Source organism: Delphinus delphis, chromosome 7 (genome assembly GCF_949987515.2).
Source record: "Delphinus delphis chromosome 7, mDelDel1.2, whole genome shotgun sequence".
Lineage (NCBI taxonomy): Eukaryota > Metazoa > Chordata > Mammalia > Artiodactyla > Delphinidae > Delphinus > Delphinus delphis.
This window is the reverse complement of record NC_082689.1, coordinates 56,899,638-56,916,839: the sequence shown is the minus strand read 5'-3', so window position 1 is coordinate 56,916,839 and position 17,202 is coordinate 56,899,638. Positions and strand designations below refer to the sequence as shown.

The 17,202-nt window shown below is 53.5% G+C and overlaps 2 protein-coding genes across 2 annotated transcripts; one reads left to right on the top strand and one right to left on the bottom strand.

Annotated features, from left to right (window-relative positions):
• Positions 1-463: 463 nt before the first annotated feature.
• Positions 464-4,103, bottom strand: EVX2 (even-skipped homeobox 2). Its single transcript, XM_060015647.1, has 3 exons — positions 3,677-4,103; positions 2,497-2,771; positions 464-1,192 (listed from the first exon to the last, which is right to left on the bottom strand). The coding sequence occupies exons 1-3, from the start codon at positions 4,101-4,103 to the stop codon at positions 464-466; spliced, it is 1,431 nt and encodes a 476-aa protein (XP_059871630.1).
• An 8,891-nt stretch (positions 4,104-12,994) lies between these two features.
• On the top strand, positions 12,995-14,807 carry HOXD13 (homeobox D13). Its single transcript, XM_060015646.1, has 2 exons — positions 12,995-13,772; positions 14,557-14,807. The coding sequence occupies exons 1-2, from the start codon at positions 12,995-12,997 to the stop codon at positions 14,805-14,807; spliced, it is 1,029 nt and encodes a 342-aa protein (XP_059871629.1).
• Positions 14,808-17,202: the final 2,395 nt, after the last annotated feature.

Genomic DNA, 17,202 nt, shown 5'->3' with positions numbered 1-17,202 from the left:
TAGCGCACACCATTCCCTTCTCTTTGTTGTGGTTCTCCTTGCTTCTGGCCACGTGGCTCAGCCGAGTAACCAGGCCTGACGGCTTAAGCCAGGACCCGAGACCCCAGAGGACTAGTTTAGGGGCGAGGAGATTGTCTTGGGGAGACCAAGAGCTCGGGACAGAGGCAAAAATGCGGGGTCTGGGCGGCGGGAAACATACTTAGAGGAGGGGAGGTGGTTGGGTAGCAGATACAAAAATAGAAATAATTTGAGGGGAAGCACGCCGAGCTTTCGTGCCGGCTCTTCCCCCCAATTCGGGACATGTTCCCTTAGGTCTCCCGCGCTGGGGCGCCGCCTGGCGACAGCCTCAGCAGCGGGCAGAGCGTAGAGGGCACGTGGGCGCACAGGGGGCACGGGGGACGCTCAGGGGACTCCCGGGCACACTCCGAGCGGCGGGCGCGGCCCCCTGGCGGCGGCGACGTAGTTATCTGGTGAGCGGCGCCTCGTCCCTCTGGTCCGGCGGGCTCACGGCGGTCTTGCTAAGCACAGCGGCTGAGTAGGGCAGGAAGCCGCTCTCGGGGCGTGGCGCTGCGGCGCTGCAGCCGAAGTCCGAGCCCCCTGCGGCCCCAGCGCCGCCGCCACCGCTGCCACCCCCGCCGCCTCCGCCGCCGCCACCCCGGGAGCCCAGGGCGGCGGCGGCAGCGGCTGCGGCCGCCGCGGCCGACTGGCTGCTGTGGCAACTGAGGCACGAGCAGGGTGCGGAGCCGCCGCTGGGGGGCGCCCCGGCCGCCGCGGCCGAGGAGGCCGCGGCCGCCGCAGCTGCTGCTGCCGCTGCGGCCGAGGCCGCGCTGTTGAGCCCCGCGGCGGCCGCGGGCGTCTGGTAGAGGCCCGGGTGGCGGAAGCTGCACAGCAGCTCCGGCCGCGAGTAGGGATGCGAGAGCGCGCGGAAAGTGTCCAGCGGGCGGATGGAAGTGGCGAAGGGCGATGAGGCCGCGGCCGCTGCGCCGGAGGCCGCAGCGGCCGCGGCCGCAGCCGTGACACCCACGTGCGGGTAGTAGTGCAGCGGCACGTGCGAGTGGAAGGGGTAGGGCAGGCTTCCGGTGGCGGCCGCGTGCGTCATCATGTAGGTGTAGAAGCTGGGGTCGGCCGGGTGCGGCCACGACATGGCCAGGCGCTGCCGCTTGTCCTTCATGCGCCGGTTCTGGAACCACACCTGCGGGGAGAGCCGCGCCGCAGCCCGAGTTAGGGAGCGCCCCGAGGCCCCATCCCCAGCCCCGTGCCTCTCCGCCCCTCCCGGACCTCCGAATAGCCTGGCCTACGCCCCTCTGACCGGGCCCAGCCCCGAGTCTCCTCTCCTCTTCCAGCTGGGACAGTGTGGGCGGCAGTGTGGAGCGCCGTAGGCACACCCTCCTAAGCGAACAAGAGTCTTCTTCCCTGTGACCAATTGCTGCGGCTCCTCGGGCTTCTGCTCTGTAGCTTTGGGCTGCGTTTCTCGTCCCAACCCAAACTTTCCTCCCTTTCCCGCCACCCACCGGTGCCCGGCCTCGCCAAGCACCCGTCTCTCAATACCAGGATTTGCACAGGGATTCTAGGCCTCCTTTGACGAGAAGCTGCCGCGGCAGCTTTTCTAAAAAGTCGCCGCGCGAGGTCTTGAGTCCTCTGAGCTGCAAGGAATTGTCCCGATTGGCACGGGTCCGGTTCTGATATTGAAGGGATGGTTTTGTTGGAATCTTTTGCTTCAAATGAGTGGCGGGAGCAACATCCTCTTAAACCTCTTAAACTGGGAAAGGGACTTTTCTACCCCTCCCCACACGGTATCTAATGAAGACATCATTCGTCACAACTCTAAATTAAAGAAAGCCTGACCAAACCGAAGGGAGACTTTCACACTCCTCCCCTATCCCGTGGAGTTTCCTCTTTTCTTTTTCTAGAGTGCCAGATCCTCCGTGAGGATCGCCCAGCCTCCCGGCTATCTCTCCTGGACGTATAATAAAATTAATCACCTAAAGATATGTAAATAAGGACAATTTCGTTGCTCCCCCAGGAGGTTGCTTTTTTTCTTTGCCCAGGAGAAAAAATGTTTACAAAACTTTCTCAACCTAATCGATTTTTTAAAATACAGTATCCTTTCTCCTTATTGTAACGATTTATGTGGAAAATAAATCTCCAAGATCAAGAGCAAATGGAAAGTTTCACCCTTGGTTCGTGCCAGAGGAACAAAGACCAGACGGCTTTGCCGCCGAGGGGAAAGTGAGGCCAAGGACATGGGCTAGGGGCACCTGGGCAGGCGCTGAGCTGAGGAGAGCGTTTGAGGCATGGGCTGCGCCATTCGGGGGCTTCCCAGGTCAGCCAGGCCGGCCAACCCTTCGGATACGGCAGCTGAGAAATAGTGACTTTGGTGACTCTCCCCGCGGGTCTTCAGGCCCTCAGCTAAATCTAGCCACCCAGAAAGGAGAAACAAAAATCAACCCAGACACCTTGGAGGAGGCTAGAACAGGCGCATGCTGGAATCAATACCTTGATGGTGGTTTCGGGAAGGTTGAGCGCAGCGGCCAGCTCGCACCGGCGGGGCCGCGACACATAGTTCTCCCGGTAGAACTCCTTCTCCAGGCGCGCGATCTGTTCGCGGGTGAACGCCGTGCGGTAGCGCCGCACCTGATCCGCGCCAGAGCCGGAGCCGACCAGCGCTGCGCCCGCGCCGCCGCCGCCGCCGCCGCCTCCATGCAGGCTGCCGAGGCCAGAGCCCGACGCAGACGTCGTGGTGCCCGCGGCTGAGCCACTCTCCGCGAACCCTGGCAAACAAACGGCCAACAACGCATGAGTCACTGTAGGACCAAGATCTCCGCGCTGGGGCTGCACGAGGATGGGGGAAGCCGCGAGAGGAAGACGAGGCGCTGCCTGAATTGATGGGATCTGTCATGCTTACAAATTGCTGCCGTTAATGGAATCAATAAAGTTTGGGGAGCTCTTCATAACCAAATAATAGGAACTCAATTGGGGGGGGTGTTTTGTTTTAATAAAAGGAAATTTTCAACTCAGGAGGAAAATTGGCCAAGGGAAAATGCCTACATCTAGACTCAGTTTGAGAAGCTCTGGATTTGCCATGATCTGGAGACCACAGTTCAGCTTTCTGTACGGCCTCTAACCTTCCTTTGACAGTTTTTGGGATTTGGTTTAAAATATTTTAAGATTGGAAAGACAGCAGTAGCTCAAACAGGAACCATTTGGGGGTGGACTCTACTTTTCAACTCTCTGCCGCTGACCCAAGAGAGTCTCCCAGAGGCGCCCAGCGAGGCTCCCAGCGAGACTCCCTTCGACTTAGAATGCCCCCTCCACTCGGCCTTGGGGCTCAGAGGCCGCGGAGTTCGGAGCAGCTGCCCTGGGAAGCCTTACCCCAGCGCGACTCAGTGGATGGCAAGGGGTAGGTCGGCTCGCACGGGCGTTTAGACCCGCACGCAGAAACATTTTCTCGGACTCAGGAGCGAGGGCAGGCCCCAGGCCTGCGGCTCTCTGGGAGGCTCAAGGAGCAGAGCCGGAGGGCACGATTCCACGCCTGCGTCCCGCCCCCGCCTGAACCAGCTCTGTGCAGCTCGCTGCAGAGGGTCGGAGAGGGGCAAAGGCACCAAGAACGGCCGGCGGGGCAGCGGAGGAACAGAGAGGATGGGACTGGAGAGCGCGTCGCGGGCGGCGCGATTACCTTTGCCATTGTTTTCCTTGAGCGGTGCGGCGCCCAGGCCGCCGGGCGAGCGCAGCGCCGAGCAGCCCACCTCCACGTCGCTGCTCATGTCCGCCTCGGCTGCCGCCTCTGAATAATGACCCGGCTTTTTTCGGCCCTCCGCTGCAGACGCGATTTCGGAGGAGACGGTGCTTTCGCTGCCCGGGTGCTGCAGGTTGAACAAAGTATCTATTTCGAATTTGCCCTTGGCAGGGAGGTCTCCTAGAGCGCTGTGCAGGGGGGCAGACGGCAGGCGCGGGCTGAGGCGAGCCGGGTGCTGCGAATTTTCCAGGGCCTCGAGCACAGCATTGCCAGCCGAGTCGGACAAATTGGAGAACCTCTTGCCGGCTGTGGGGCTGTGCAGCCCTCTCTCCATCAGAATCATCTCTTTTCTTATTCTTTCCATCATCTCAGCTTTCTAAAAAATGTCACAGTGGCCCGGCTGTCCCGTCCTAATGATGGGCTGCGCCTAGGGCTAATTCTCATTCAGCCCCAGCGAGCGCCTCTAAATATTATTATCTCTTTTGGAGGGAGGCGGAAAAATTGTGGGATGCCACAGCGAGGGAATGACTGGTCAAAATGACCCATACATCCTTCCGAGCCCGAGATGTCATTCATCAAAAAGTAGCGCTCCCTCGTCATTAAGGTACGAATGACGCCGTTCGAATAATCATTTATTGTAACAGGTTTATAAGCAAATAAATACACGCTCCTGTCAGTGGGTAATGAAGGCGGCTTCAGAGCAGACAAATAGATCCAGGTAGGAGGCGAGAAGAGACAAGAAGTGAGGAGGAAGGCTCCCGGTCCTTTGCCCGCTCAGAGCCGGTTCTGCTCGCCCAGGGGTTTGGCCTCGGGGGTGAAATTGACAGTCTGATTAATAGAGCGCGCAGCGGCACATTTCCCCCTTCATTTAGGGGCATCATTACGCTCTCAGTTTGCTGGGTTGCCCCTTAGGTCCTAATCATGCAGCGCCTTCCTCATTTTTCCTCGGACACAGATACGTGTTAAATAATAGATAATGCTTTGATTTTCCAGAGTAGATCATCGGGAAGTTTTGTTTGTTTGTTTTTAACATTTACAAGCGGGAGGAGGGTAAGGGGGGGGACAGGGGGAGGATGTAGGAAGAGTTGCTAAGGAGAAGACCTTGCGTTCCTGTCTGGATTACTTATCTTTCGAATTTCAGAACCAAATATGTATTTTATTTAACAAATAGGACGCCGCGTTCTCTCTCTCCCCACTTCTTCGCCTCAGCCTGGCTACTCTCCTCCCACCCAGGAGGGAGAGACAGAGAGAGAGAGAGAAAGAAGGAGAGACAGAGAGAGAGAGAGAGAATCTCAGAGTTTTGAAAGCACTTTAGTGCTACGTGGCTGGGGAGGTGCGTTGGGCCCGCGCCTCCAAACGGAAATCATTAGGTCCTCTCTGATTTTTTAATACCGTTTGCAGAGTGAGTTCTGAACTTGAAGTCCTAGGTTTTTTACTTTTATAATCCTGCTGATGGATAGGCTTCTCGCCTACGCATTTTCCCTGGGGGAAGTGAACTCGGCTGGACGATTTCATAGCAGAATTCAACAGCTAACTTTAAACACAGTCGCAATTTACAGCGCCATATGGGCCGCCCCAAATCCACTTTTACGTTGCCAGCTTCCCCCCCCTCCTCAAATCGAATAATTTGTGGCAAAGTTGCCGGGTTTCGAGGTCAAGGATGGGAAAGAAGAGACTTAGTTTCCTTCCCCTACCATCCCCCAGCCCTCTCTTCCCCACTCTGCTCTTCTTCCTTCTCCCTTCCTCCTCTCTCCCACCCCAGCCTCTTACCTGTGGCCCCAGATCTTCCCTGCGCTGATTCTGGGCGCGAAAAATCGCGGACTAGCCTTGCTGCTGCTCCTCCCGACCTGAGCTTGGCGGCTGAGCCTCTTGGCGATAACTTTGATGGTCATAATGACGCTGCTGGCAACCATTTTAACGAAGATCAATCTTCACTCAAGGCCGTTGCACGTCTCCTCCCTCGCTTGCGCCCCACGATGCTCTGACCCCCAACGAGCTGTGCGGGTCCACCCACCAGCTGCCCAAGGGGAGAGATCCACGGCCACCGGCAGGAACAAGGGCGGATAGAGACGGGACCCAGAGGTCGGCCTGCGAGCTTCCGAAGCTGCCGAGAGACCCTGGCAATCTGGGCGCTGGTTTCGGGTCTTGCACCGCCAACCCAGACACCAACCCAGGGCCCCCCCCTTTCCTCCCTGCCGCCACACCCAGCACATCGGGGGTGTGTTAGGGGCAAACCCGAGATCTATTTGCCCATCTCTCTGTTGGCGCTTTCCTTTTAACTTTGGACCCGTTGGGGGCGCGTCAGGAATGTAAGGGGAGGCGAGGTGTGAAATATATTTATATACATTTATACACAGAGTCAATGCCAAAAGTTTCCCTCCTGTTCCCCTTGGCACCCACTTATTTCAACAACGCGAGTTCTGCTTCGAAAATCAATTCCGCCTCTTTAAGGTAATAAAACGGAATTCTCCCGCAAGGTGAGAAATGGAAAGCTGGATAGGCACCTGGTGACTGGAGAGGTGAGATGTGGGACGCATAATGGGCGTCGGGAGCTCAGAGGTGGACAGCACCCGGGTCCACCTCCGCCCCTGCCCCAGAGGCCACCCGACTCCGAGCACTATGAGCCCTTCTCGCGCCGGCTTTCCGGCCATTAACGTGGTCAGAGCTCAGCCTTGCGGATGATCCCACCTCTCCTTCCCTCTCCTTCCACAGTCCAAGTGCCCAGTTCCACCATCCCTGGAAGGCCGCGCCCAGCGGAGGGGGGTTGCTGTCCCAGGAACTTGGTAAGGGTACCCCCTAGTCCCACTTAGCTTTGGGGACTGAATGGGACACTTCGGTCCAGGCTCCGGTCCGTGGGCAGCGGGGGGGGGGGGGGGGGGGCAAGGCCCTGGCAGGGGTGGGATCGGGCGGAGGCGCGACTTAAGCGGAAGTCGCGGATGCCTTTATTGCTGTCGTTTGGCGCCCCCGTCTGTTTTCCTCGCGGTTTCGGCGGCTGTGAGCTGCTTTCAATCGCAGGAGCCGCCGCTGGGGGCGGGGGTGCTGACGGCAGTCCCTTCCTCCTTCACCCCGCGGGTGGGTCTCCAGCTTCCTCCCTTCCTCGGGGACCCCTCGGCCCTCGTGCCAAAACCTGTGGCAAACCGGACCTCAGTCTGTTGAAAAGGGAAAACACCATTTCTCGGCGACACCTTCATTCATTAGTGGTTTCCAAAACTATTTTGCACCTTTTAAATAACACTAATATTGCGTATTCTAGCACATTTATCATGAAAAGTATGTTCGAGACCATGTCAGGAAAACTACTCACACTAAAAGACACCCATAATTTTTCACTGAACTGCGTTTAGCAGACAGTGTTTCATGGGAGACGGTGAACATTCCATTACAATATTTAATGTCCCTTAATTTATGTTGATTCCACATTTACTAGTAGTAGTAATATTGGCCCACCTATATAGAGCTTTAACTCTGAAATTACAAGTGCTTTTTACATATATTAGCTTCTCTAATGCTCAGAGCAACTCTAGAGATCATTCTATTATTATCCCTGTTTCAGAGATAAGAAAGCTTCTACACAGAGATTAGAGAACTTGCTTGTGATTTAAGTTATCTCTGATAATATCCAAACTATACGGTTTTAAAGCTTTGGGCAGCATTTATTGTTGGTTCTTTTATTTTGCATATGTCTTCTTTAAATACTCAAAAACATTGAGTCTGCATAGAGGTAGTGAGAAAACTGACACGGTTCTGTTGGGGTTCATTATTGAAATGCCCAAACCTTGCACCTCTCCCGAAATGTCCAGGCTGAGACTGGGAACCACCTGTCAAAAGTCTCTGGTTTTCAGACGCAGCCTCCAGGCCACCAAAACCTCCTACTCACTACCAAGGCACAAGACTCACTCAAAAAAGAAAAAAATCAACCGATGCCCGCGTGGTTTGGCAGGAATTTTTAAGATGCGTTGGGGGTGAGGGTTCGGAAAGGGCTTTCTCCAGAAGGGCTGAAAAGCACTTTTTACTCCAAAGGAGGAATTACATGAAAGAGGCCTAAATTTGTTTTTGTTGTTAGGCCTCCAGACTAAATATTTGTTTCTTGAGCAGCGGCGGGTCCTCCAAGGTGAAGTGGTAAACACTTTTGGCCTTCGACTGAAGGTTGTAAAAATTTGTCCAGGCTGCCCAAGCGGAGGAGCGGCGGTAGAGCCGGAGCTGTCGCTGAGCCCCGCAACCGCCGGGGCCTGGCTCCTGCCTTTGGCGAGGAAGGCTCCGGGTCAACGGGGCCCGAAACCCGCAGGCCCGCAGCCGGACGCAAGCTCGCTCGAGGACTGGGGCCGCCGAGTGCGGCGGGACAGCAGGATGGCTAGAACCCGGGCAGCGAACACCGGGTATGTTTTCTTTAGGCTGAGTGCGGTCCCCACGGCTTGGAGGTTTCGGTTTTTTAGGGAGGATGCGGGTCTGGCGACTGCAGGGAAAACTCTGTACTGGCAACTTTTTGCTGCCATCCCTCGGCAGGCCGGCCTCGCGCCGTCTCCTCCGGGCCTCTTGGGCTGCTTCTATTTCTCCTCCTCCTTTCCCCTACAATCCCGCGCCCACCAGGACCGCCTTGGGTGGGGGCTGGGAGGGTACTTTGTCCCTGGACTCCGGGGCTACCCCGGACTCGCTGCCTGCCTGAAGCTCGTGCGCCCTCGACGCGACAGGAAAACTTGCAGGGACATCTAGCGCCGAGCCTGGGGAACTGCGCGCCGCCCACCCGGGAAGCTAATCCGGACCACTTACTCCTCCGCTTCCTTTCCTTGGCCTCCTCCGCCCACCGCGCCCCGCCCCGCCCCGCCCCGCCCTGCCCCGCCCCTTCGTGGTTAGGCATTTCCCTAAGCTTCATCCCTTCCTGCTGCCTGTGACCACAGCTGGATTTCCCACCGAGACAGTGGGGCTCTGCGGAATGTGGGTGGGGGTGAGAGAGAGAGAGAGAGAGATTTATTTTCTTTCATCTCATAGGGCCGACAGAGTGAGCACTTACTGGACTTCAGTTAACAATGATGCTGCTAGAGATGTATTCTGAGGATAACCCCACACCTTGAGTTGTCGGACAAAACAGCGGAAGATGGTTTTCTGTCCCATCTTTTGTTTTGCGAAAAAAGCAGCAAGTTACCCGGGTCCTCGGGCTCTGCACCCACCCTCCGGGTCCCCCTTCGCAGTGAGATTAGTGCTTCTTTGAGAGGGAAGCCTCTCGCTGTGTTTAATTCCCGCCAGGACTGTAGGAGTTCTCTCCATCCCAAACAAGGGCTCACCGCCCTGCGGGAGGTAAACCTGGTTTCACCAAATAACGCTTCGGTTTGAAGAGGTTTTTTGTTGTTGCAAACAATTTACATTTAATAAAGCCTAATTGTGCTGTTAAATCCAAATGGAATACATCTCAGACACAGAAAGTGCCTAAACTCAGGATGCCACTGTCTGGCTCTTGCTAGAGACCCGTTTCTTCACCCCGGGTTTGCTGTTTTTTTAAATCCTTTTGATATCTCCAGCCTGAGTGAAATTGGGTATTGCCTGCAGAGGGAAAATTAGCGCCAAAGTTGGCAGAGCACAGACTTGGTTAAGAGCACTGTCCAGCCAGTTCTGCTGGACTTTACTTTGGAATTAAGACTTTATTTCTACACTGAAGTTTTGGCTTCTTTCAAGTTAATTAGAGTGGTGTCCTGCACTTTCTGCTGTGGCCATCAAGGAAAACACTTTCAAAGGAGTCCCCAGGACCCCATTCTGTTAGGACCCGGCTATTGTTGTCCTGGCCCTAATGGCCACCGATTAGGTGGTTAATTGAGCTCATTTCTGTCTTGGCAAGCAGAGGAACTTATGTTCTTCAATACATCTAAATCGCAGCCTGCATCTACCCCTTCCCCAACCCAGGACAGGGACATGATTTGAAAGATCAGCTACAAGGAGGAAAAGAGAGGATGTGACTTACAGAATATCATCAGTTCCCAAAAAGGGTGCTTGGGCAGGCAAAGGAGGGAAAGGAGCAAGGGACGGGAGGGGAGACCAGAGGTGACCTGATTCTCTCTGGTAGAGTAGGACTTTGGGCAATGAAGGGCCACCTTGAGTTTCTCACCAAAATCAGGAAAGATGGCAAAAATCACTGAATAACAACACATCAGTTTTGGGGGATATTTTTGTTTGCAAAGACTTTCGTTTAACAGAGAGTATTTTTGTTGTTAAAGCCCCAACATAATACACCTACCCACCCACACACAGCGTTCAGTCTGTGCTCCTGGCCAGCTAAAGAAAGTTATTCCCATGAAGTTTAAACCTAAAATCATCTTGGATACAGGGTATACAAGCTAAATGAAATGTTCCTGCAAATTCAGCCTCAAAATCCCTCCACTACCTACCACCCCCAGCTTGTAAACTATGTGTCATCTTAGTTCATAAACAGAGCAGCCCTGACTTTGCCTGGTACTCAACCACTGCCCTATGATCCAATAGCAGCAGCTTCCCTGGGATGCTAGGTTTAGGGGGCCCTCATAGGGTCCAGTCAGAGTCTCTTTCCTAAGGGGAATCCCCTCCCCCAGGGACAGGACCTAGAAGGCTGTACTGGAAGAAGGTTCAGCTGCAGAATAGCAAGAGGCTATGCTCCTTACTGTTCAAAACTTCCCTGGTCTCTGAATACCTGCTAGGATGGGTAGAGAAGCTCCAAGTCTTGCCAGAGTTCCACAAGGAAACTGGAGGCAAGGCCACCATTGAGAAGTGTCTTTCAACGAGAGCATTAATTCAGACTTTGCTTCCAGTCCTGCACAACTTAATTTGCTGCATGGAAAATTAAGCCAAAAGTGAAGGGCTGTCCGAAATCAGCAAAACTTGACAAGTTCTTCCTTCCTATCTTAATTTCACTTTCTTCATTTTTTTAGCATATAATCAGTCATTAAAATATATTTATCAGATAGAAAATGGAGCAGAAATTCCAGGGCACAAAATCACAGAGATATTTAGTTTTGAGAGACTGAAAGTTTGTTGGTTCCAGTTATGTCTTAGAAATATTTCAACAAATGTATTTGAGGTAACAGAAAAAACAATTTTTTAAGTATCTCCATGTTTCCCTCTCTGAGAAAAAGAAGGGGATACAAAGGAAAAATAAGAGCATTTCAGGGGGCGGCATCCCATGACTGGTTTGGTACTGAAATTGTTGGGTAAAGAGAACCCAGCCAAACTCTTCCAAAAAGTCAGCAACCCTGTCACCTGGCTCTGACTGGCATTTAAAAAAACAAACAAACAAACAAATCCAGCTTCTCTTGCTAACTTCTGCCTTCTCTCAAGTAGACGAAATTGTTCTTACTAGCAAACTTCGATTCTCTGCAATTTTCTGCAGAGGTTTAGGCCCCTCCCATCTTTGATTGATCATGAACATGTCTAGGACTTCAAAAAGGTCAAACAAATTCTCCTGCTTTTCCTTTCCAGCACCCCTCTCATAACTTTCCCCTTTATTTGAGCCTTTTATGGTTACTGCGTTCTGCGTGTCAACACTCTCAACACCAGCAGCCCACCCTGCGATGACGGGCCAGGTCCAAGAGGGCCTCCCTTGCTCTTTTAGTTGCCCCATCTAGGTCCTGTCTTGGTCCAGGAACAGTGGGGCTAGGTGACAAGCTGGCTTCATCAATCACAGGCTCAGGGGAGTGATTTTCTTGGAGGTGGGCTGGACTGGGGTGTTGCTGGTACAGAACGAAATGGGCTCACTCTGAGGGCTCTCCCACCCACCCCAGTACTGTCGGCTCATCAGATCTAATGTTGCTGCTAAAGTGGAGCCTTAGAGTTGCCGCAGAACTCACATAGGCTCCCCGCTAACGTCTAAGATGGAGGATGATGGACTGGGGTTCTGTGGCTGAGGAATGGAAGGGATGAAGAGGGCTCAGGGTTGCGATCCCTACACCCTGGCGGGACTGCCCGGAGCCCACCCTACCCCCTCGAAGTCAGACCCTGTTGCTCTGGGCTGCTCCCATCACGAGCCCCAAATTTGCTTGGGAAAAACACCCTCTTAATTTGCCCCTCTCACTTCTCTGCAGTTGGCAGCTTGGAAGAGAAAACGAAACAAAGGTCCCTGGGAAAGTGAAGTTTTCAATTAATTGGTGTGAGTAACGGGAGGGGGTGGGTGGTGTCTGCAAAATGCAAGAGGCAGTTCAGCTGCTGGGCGAGGCGCAGAAATTTCCTGGAGGGCGGCAGAGTGGCTTTCTCCCGGCGTCCTTCAGAGGGTCTTTCTGCGGACCCGGGGAGGCTGCGCCAGGGCTGGGGAGCCCAGCTCGGGAGTGCAACTCCCGGCTGGCCTGAGTGTAGAGGCGAATAGCGTGGACCAGGCGTTCGGACTTTTTTCGCTGGGGCAGATCCTCTGGTTCGCCGCGCCGAGGACGGGTCTTTTCGTCCGCTTGATTTATTTGTAAGTCTCTGTCCCCGGCCCCAAGGGCGGCTTCGTGGGCATTTTCCGGGTGGACGGTGTGTGCGTATTGGGGGAGGGGGGGTCTGCTCCAATTGGTCTTAATTCGGAGGATCGCCCGGGAGAACACGCGTTAAATGCCTTTGCCCCGTAGAAATACGCAAGGTAGAGAAAATTAGCTTCCTCGGGTTTGGGGTCTAGGTCAGCTAATCCGAGGAATTAAACAACAGGATCAAAAATCAGTCTGTTTTCACATCATTCTGATCATCCCTGTCCTTCTTCATTTAGCTGTGCAGCTCAGGGAGCCAAGGAGAGGTGGCAAAAACTGCCGTGGCCGAGACAAGGCGCAGGCCTCGGCGCCCGCCTCAGTCGCAGACGGGGCCTAGGATGGGCGGTCGCGCAATCAGCTCGTGGGGGTGGCTGCGGCGCAAACGCCTGGGTCCGGGGGAGGCGGGAAGGGGCGGTGGGCTGCGCAAGGGCTGGGGAGGAGTAGGGGCCGGAGTGGGTGGGTCCAAGGGGCCGGGGCCCGGAGCCAGGCTGTCCCGCGCCCCCACCCCCACGTGGCCCTGCGCAGCCAATGGCACGGCCCCGAGGGGGAGCTCTCGGGGAGGGAGGCGGCCCCCCGACCGGCTCAGGCCCCCTCCCAACCTGAACTTCGTTTTTATAAACGTCCCGCGATGAGCTAACCTGTTGGAGGGCGGGCTGGCGGGCGGGCGGGAGGCTCGCAGAGGGAGAGAGGGCGAGAGGAAGAGGGCGGGAGCGAGAGAACGAGAGAGAAAGGAGAGGAGGGAGGAGGCGCGTCGCGCCATGGGGTCGTGCACGGGGCCGGGGCCGGGGCCGGGCCAGGCCGGGCCATGAGCCGCGCCGGGAACTGGGACATGGACGGGCTGCGGGCGGACGGCGGGGCCGCCGGGGCGGCCCCGGCCTCCTCCTCCTCCTCCTCCGTGGCGGCAGCGGCGCCGGGCCAGTGTCGCGGCTTCCTCTCGGCGCCAGTGTTCGCCGGGACACACTCCGGACGCGCGGCAGCGGCAGCGGCGGCGGCGGCAGCGGCGGCGGCGGCGGCGGCGGCCTCTGGCTTCGCGTACCCGGGGACCACTGAGCGCGCGGGTTCCGCCTCGTCGTCGTCATCTTCGGCTGTGGTCGCGGCGCGCCCGGAGGCTTCCTCCGCCAAAGAGTGCCCGGCGCCCGGCGCGGCCGCTGCAGCGCCCCCGGGCGCCCCAGCCCTGGGCTACGGCTACCACTTCGGTAACGGCTACTATAGCTGCCGCATGTCGCACGGCGTGGGCTTACAGCAGAATGCTCTCAAGTCGTCGCCGCACGCTTCGCTGGGAGGCTTCCCGGTGGAGAAGTACATGGACGTGTCGGGCCTGGCAAGCAGCAGCGTACCGGCCAACGAGGTGCCCGCGCGAGCCAAGGAGGTGTCCTTCTACCAGGGCTACACGAGCCCCTACCAGCATGTGCCCGGCTACATCGACATGGTGTCTACCTTCGGCTCCGGGGAGCCTCGGCACGAGGCATACATCTCCATGGAGGGCTACCAGTCCTGGACGCTGGCCAACGGGTGGAACAGCCAGGTGTACTGCGCCAAGGACCAGCCACAGGGCTCCCACTTTTGGAAATCATCCTTCCCAGGTAGGGACGTTGGGAAAAGGGGAAGGACAAGAGGGAGAGATGCAGGGAGGGAGGGAGAGGAAGAGAGAAAAGAAGGAAAAGAATGGACCGGGAGTCTATGCCCCGGCTTGGGAGTTGGGCACCTATCCTCCTCCCCCCAACCATGGTTAACTCAGTGGAGCAGTCGGCCCAGTTTGTGTGAAATCTGTAAATTCATCCTTTGATTTAAATTGCCTCTCTCACAACCGTTTTCTGCCTGTGTGCGGGCATAGGCCTATTTTTCTCCTAAAGTTGAAGGTCTTTGCTGCCCTTTGCTCAGGCCTTGGCCCCTCCTCCCCAAAGAGGTGTCACGGAGTTGAGCCCCACTTTTCAAGGACATGAATAACCCAGAGTGACCACTAAAGCTTCCAAGAGCTCACAAGCTCCAAACGCAGGAACACGAAAAGTCAAAGTTTGAACAGCCTAGCTATTTCTTTTTAAGTCTGTGTATGTTTGTGTGTTTGCAACCAGCATTTGCAGAAACTGTCCTTATGAGAGTCCCCAACAACTACACCATAAAATCTCAGGCTTGTTAAGATGCCGGTTTGAGAAACCATGATGATCCATCATACTGGCCTTCACTTTGAAGTGTAAATAATCTTTCTTTAATAACATGTAAATAATATGTCTGTGTAAATAATAATAAAGTGTAAACAGCCTGTCTTTCTTCATTCTCTGTACCCCCTCCAAGTCTACACACACAGTCCCCAACTGGGTGCTCCAGATATCCCGGTCTAATTTTTCCTGTGCTGTTTTTTTATACCAGGGGATGTGGCTCTAAATCAGCCAGACATGTGTGTCTACCGTCGGGGGAGGAAGAAGAGGGTGCCCTACACCAAACTGCAGCTCAAAGAACTGGAGAACGAGTATGCCATTAACAAGTTCATTAACAAGGACAAGCGGCGGCGGATCTCGGCTGCCACGAACCTATCCGAGAGACAAGTGACCATTTGGTTTCAGAACCGAAGAGTGAAAGACAAGAAAATCGTCTCCAAGCTCAAAGATACTGTCTCCTGATGTGGGCCAGACTGGCCACAGAGAGTTTAAATGCTTCCACTTGCCTCCAAAAGACCTTTGGAAAGACTTGAATATGTATTTAATTCCCCCATTCCCCTGCCAGTAATGGCAAATTTTGTGAATTGTTTTTCTCTCTTCCCCTTATCTGGCTCTAAAACCTCTTGCTGCCCAACCTGATTTCGTAGTTCTGTTCCTTACTTGTTTATTTTTTATTTTGCTCTTGTCTAGGTTTATTTTTTATGACTTTTTAGTGTTCTGTTTCTCCCTCCAGGCCAGTATAAAGGACTTGAAGTATTTTTAAATAATCCCCCCAGATGAATTTCAGAAGTGCCATTTTGACTTTAGGGTTTTATTTTTTTAAATCACTTTTTATGCCTGTTTCCAGCATTTCTTATCTTCATAATCCATTAGGGCTGAATGATTTGCAGTCATTCATATCCTGTGATTGGGTAATTGAATCATTAGCTCTCAGCAGTCTCCCTGAGGCAAATGGAAACAGCTCTGGGCAAGCAGTGTTCTAGGGTCACTGGGAAAGTCTAAAAATAGGAGGCTGGAGGGACTGTGATGGCTTTAAAAGCAGCTACCTTATTAAATAGGGTTTGTATCAATATTGGAGTGAAGACAATCTTTCTGACTTTGGGTCTTTCACTTGCTGTTGTAATTGTTTGTGTTTAATACACCTTGTAGATGTGTGCTTTTATAATCTTTAATTTGGAAATAATGTGTCCTCATGATGCCTTCATTTCTCTAGATGCAGATATTTAAATGGCTGCAATTGGCAGAGTGACCCACGGATGGTATAAATTCATCCCCTCTCCTTGGCCTCCAGTCTGTGGGGCTAGAATTGAGACCATCTCCTCAGTTCCCTGAAAGAGGCTTGAATCAGTGTGGCCATGGGTGGGAACTTTTATCCAGAACCCAGCGAAGAACTTGACTGTCTGAACAAATGTATTGGGCTCTCGTGGAGCTTTAAGACATCTAACACATGTGGAGCTCTGAAGTCCAGGAAGAAAAAAAATATGTTTCTGAAAGTGATGATAAATAACTACTTCTAAAGTGCTGCATATTTATACAACTGAGAGATTATTTTTGTAGATGCAATGTCTGTGAGCTGAGATACATGGGCAGTGCTTCAGGCATTTAAAAATCACTTTTTTACTCCTAGGGAGATGCAAATAAACAGAACTCTCTTGTTTCTTCTGAGTCTTTATACATTTGTTTTCTTTTTCCAAGCTTGTGTTGCCTCTAGAAACTGGTCTTATTTATTATAAAATCTTGTGATCCTGAATGCTATGGGATTCCCTATAGATGAAGGAAACTCAACACCAGTTCTGGTCTGTAAAACCTCCAGGCTCTCCACTTCCATCACCCCTTCCCTCTCCTTTTCCTGTGCCTTTAAGATAAATAGTGATAACTTTAAATTAGCATATAATTTGTGGTGTCTAAAATTATATTTTTTACCAGACCAGCTCAAAAAAAAATTCCCAATTAAATTCTACTTCTGAAAAAGAAACATTTCAGGCTTATTGCTTATCGCCTTCTCCCGGCGGCCTGCACACAGCAGTTGAAGACTGAAACCATAATTATACACCCTAAACCTCTAGACGCAATTTTTAGGCACTACTTGCTTTCTGAGGGCTTTTTGCCACTCAGGGAAATGGCCGCTGAGGAGCTGGATGCCTCGTCGTTGTTAGCGCCCGGGCGCGATGAATTCAATGGCTGCTAACTTTTGGTATGTGAGTTAAATACAGTTGTGTAAAACCCCACACGATATGTAAACTCTTCTGGCGGTTGGATTCCCCTATGGATCTGCCGGAGAAGGCTCAGAGACCCAAGGTTCGGAGCTACTTTCGTTTTCTCCTCCTCGGCTTGATTTCTTTCGTATCTTGCAACCGACTTCGAGCAGGCAACTTCGTTTTAATTGAGACAGGCCGATAGAGAGACAGAGAGGCAGAAAAAGAAAAGTGACCACGATTCAATCTTTCAAGAAGAAATAACCCCTGAAAATGGGGCCACACCGTCCCGACCTTCCACTTCGGGAAGAGATACTGACATTTTCTCTCTTTTTCTCACAAGACGTGTTTTCATTTGAAACGGGCCTGTTTCCCCTTCTTCTCCATCGTTCCCCCCACCCCCACCCCCGCCTTCTTTTTTGTAAATTCCAGACTCCAGGGCCGCATCCTATTTCCCAGGTCCATTTCTCAGGTTTCCTGACGTGGATAGGGAGGATTGCCTCGAGGTTTTCCTTTCATCTGTAGTCTGCCGGTCAGTTTTCCCCGCCTAAGAGAAACGGGAGGTTTGCTGAAGATTAAAACTGCGCTCAAACGCTCTCCAGTGGAATTTGAATTGACGGCTAAATCAATAACAGATGAAGACTTTGTTATGTATATGCATT

Coding starts and splice junctions, on each gene's coding strand:
- EVX2 (XM_060015647.1), bottom strand. CDS start 4,103: ATGATGGAAAGAATAAGAAAAGAGATGATTCTGATGGAGAGAGGGCTG. Junction 2,772..3,676: donor CAAGGAAAACAATGGCAAAG/GTAATCGCGCCG, acceptor TTTGTTTGCCAG/GGTTCGCGGAGAGTGGCTCA. Junction 1,193..2,496: donor TTCCCGAAACCACCATCAAG/GTATTGATTCCA, acceptor CTCTCCCCGCAG/GTGTGGTTCCAGAACCGGCG.
- HOXD13 (XM_060015646.1), top strand. CDS start 12,995: ATGAGCCGCGCCGGGAACTGGGACATGGACGGGCTGCGGGCGGACGGC. Junction 13,773..14,556: donor TTGGAAATCATCCTTCCCAG/GTAGGGACGTTG, acceptor TTTTTATACCAG/GGGATGTGGCTCTAAATCAG.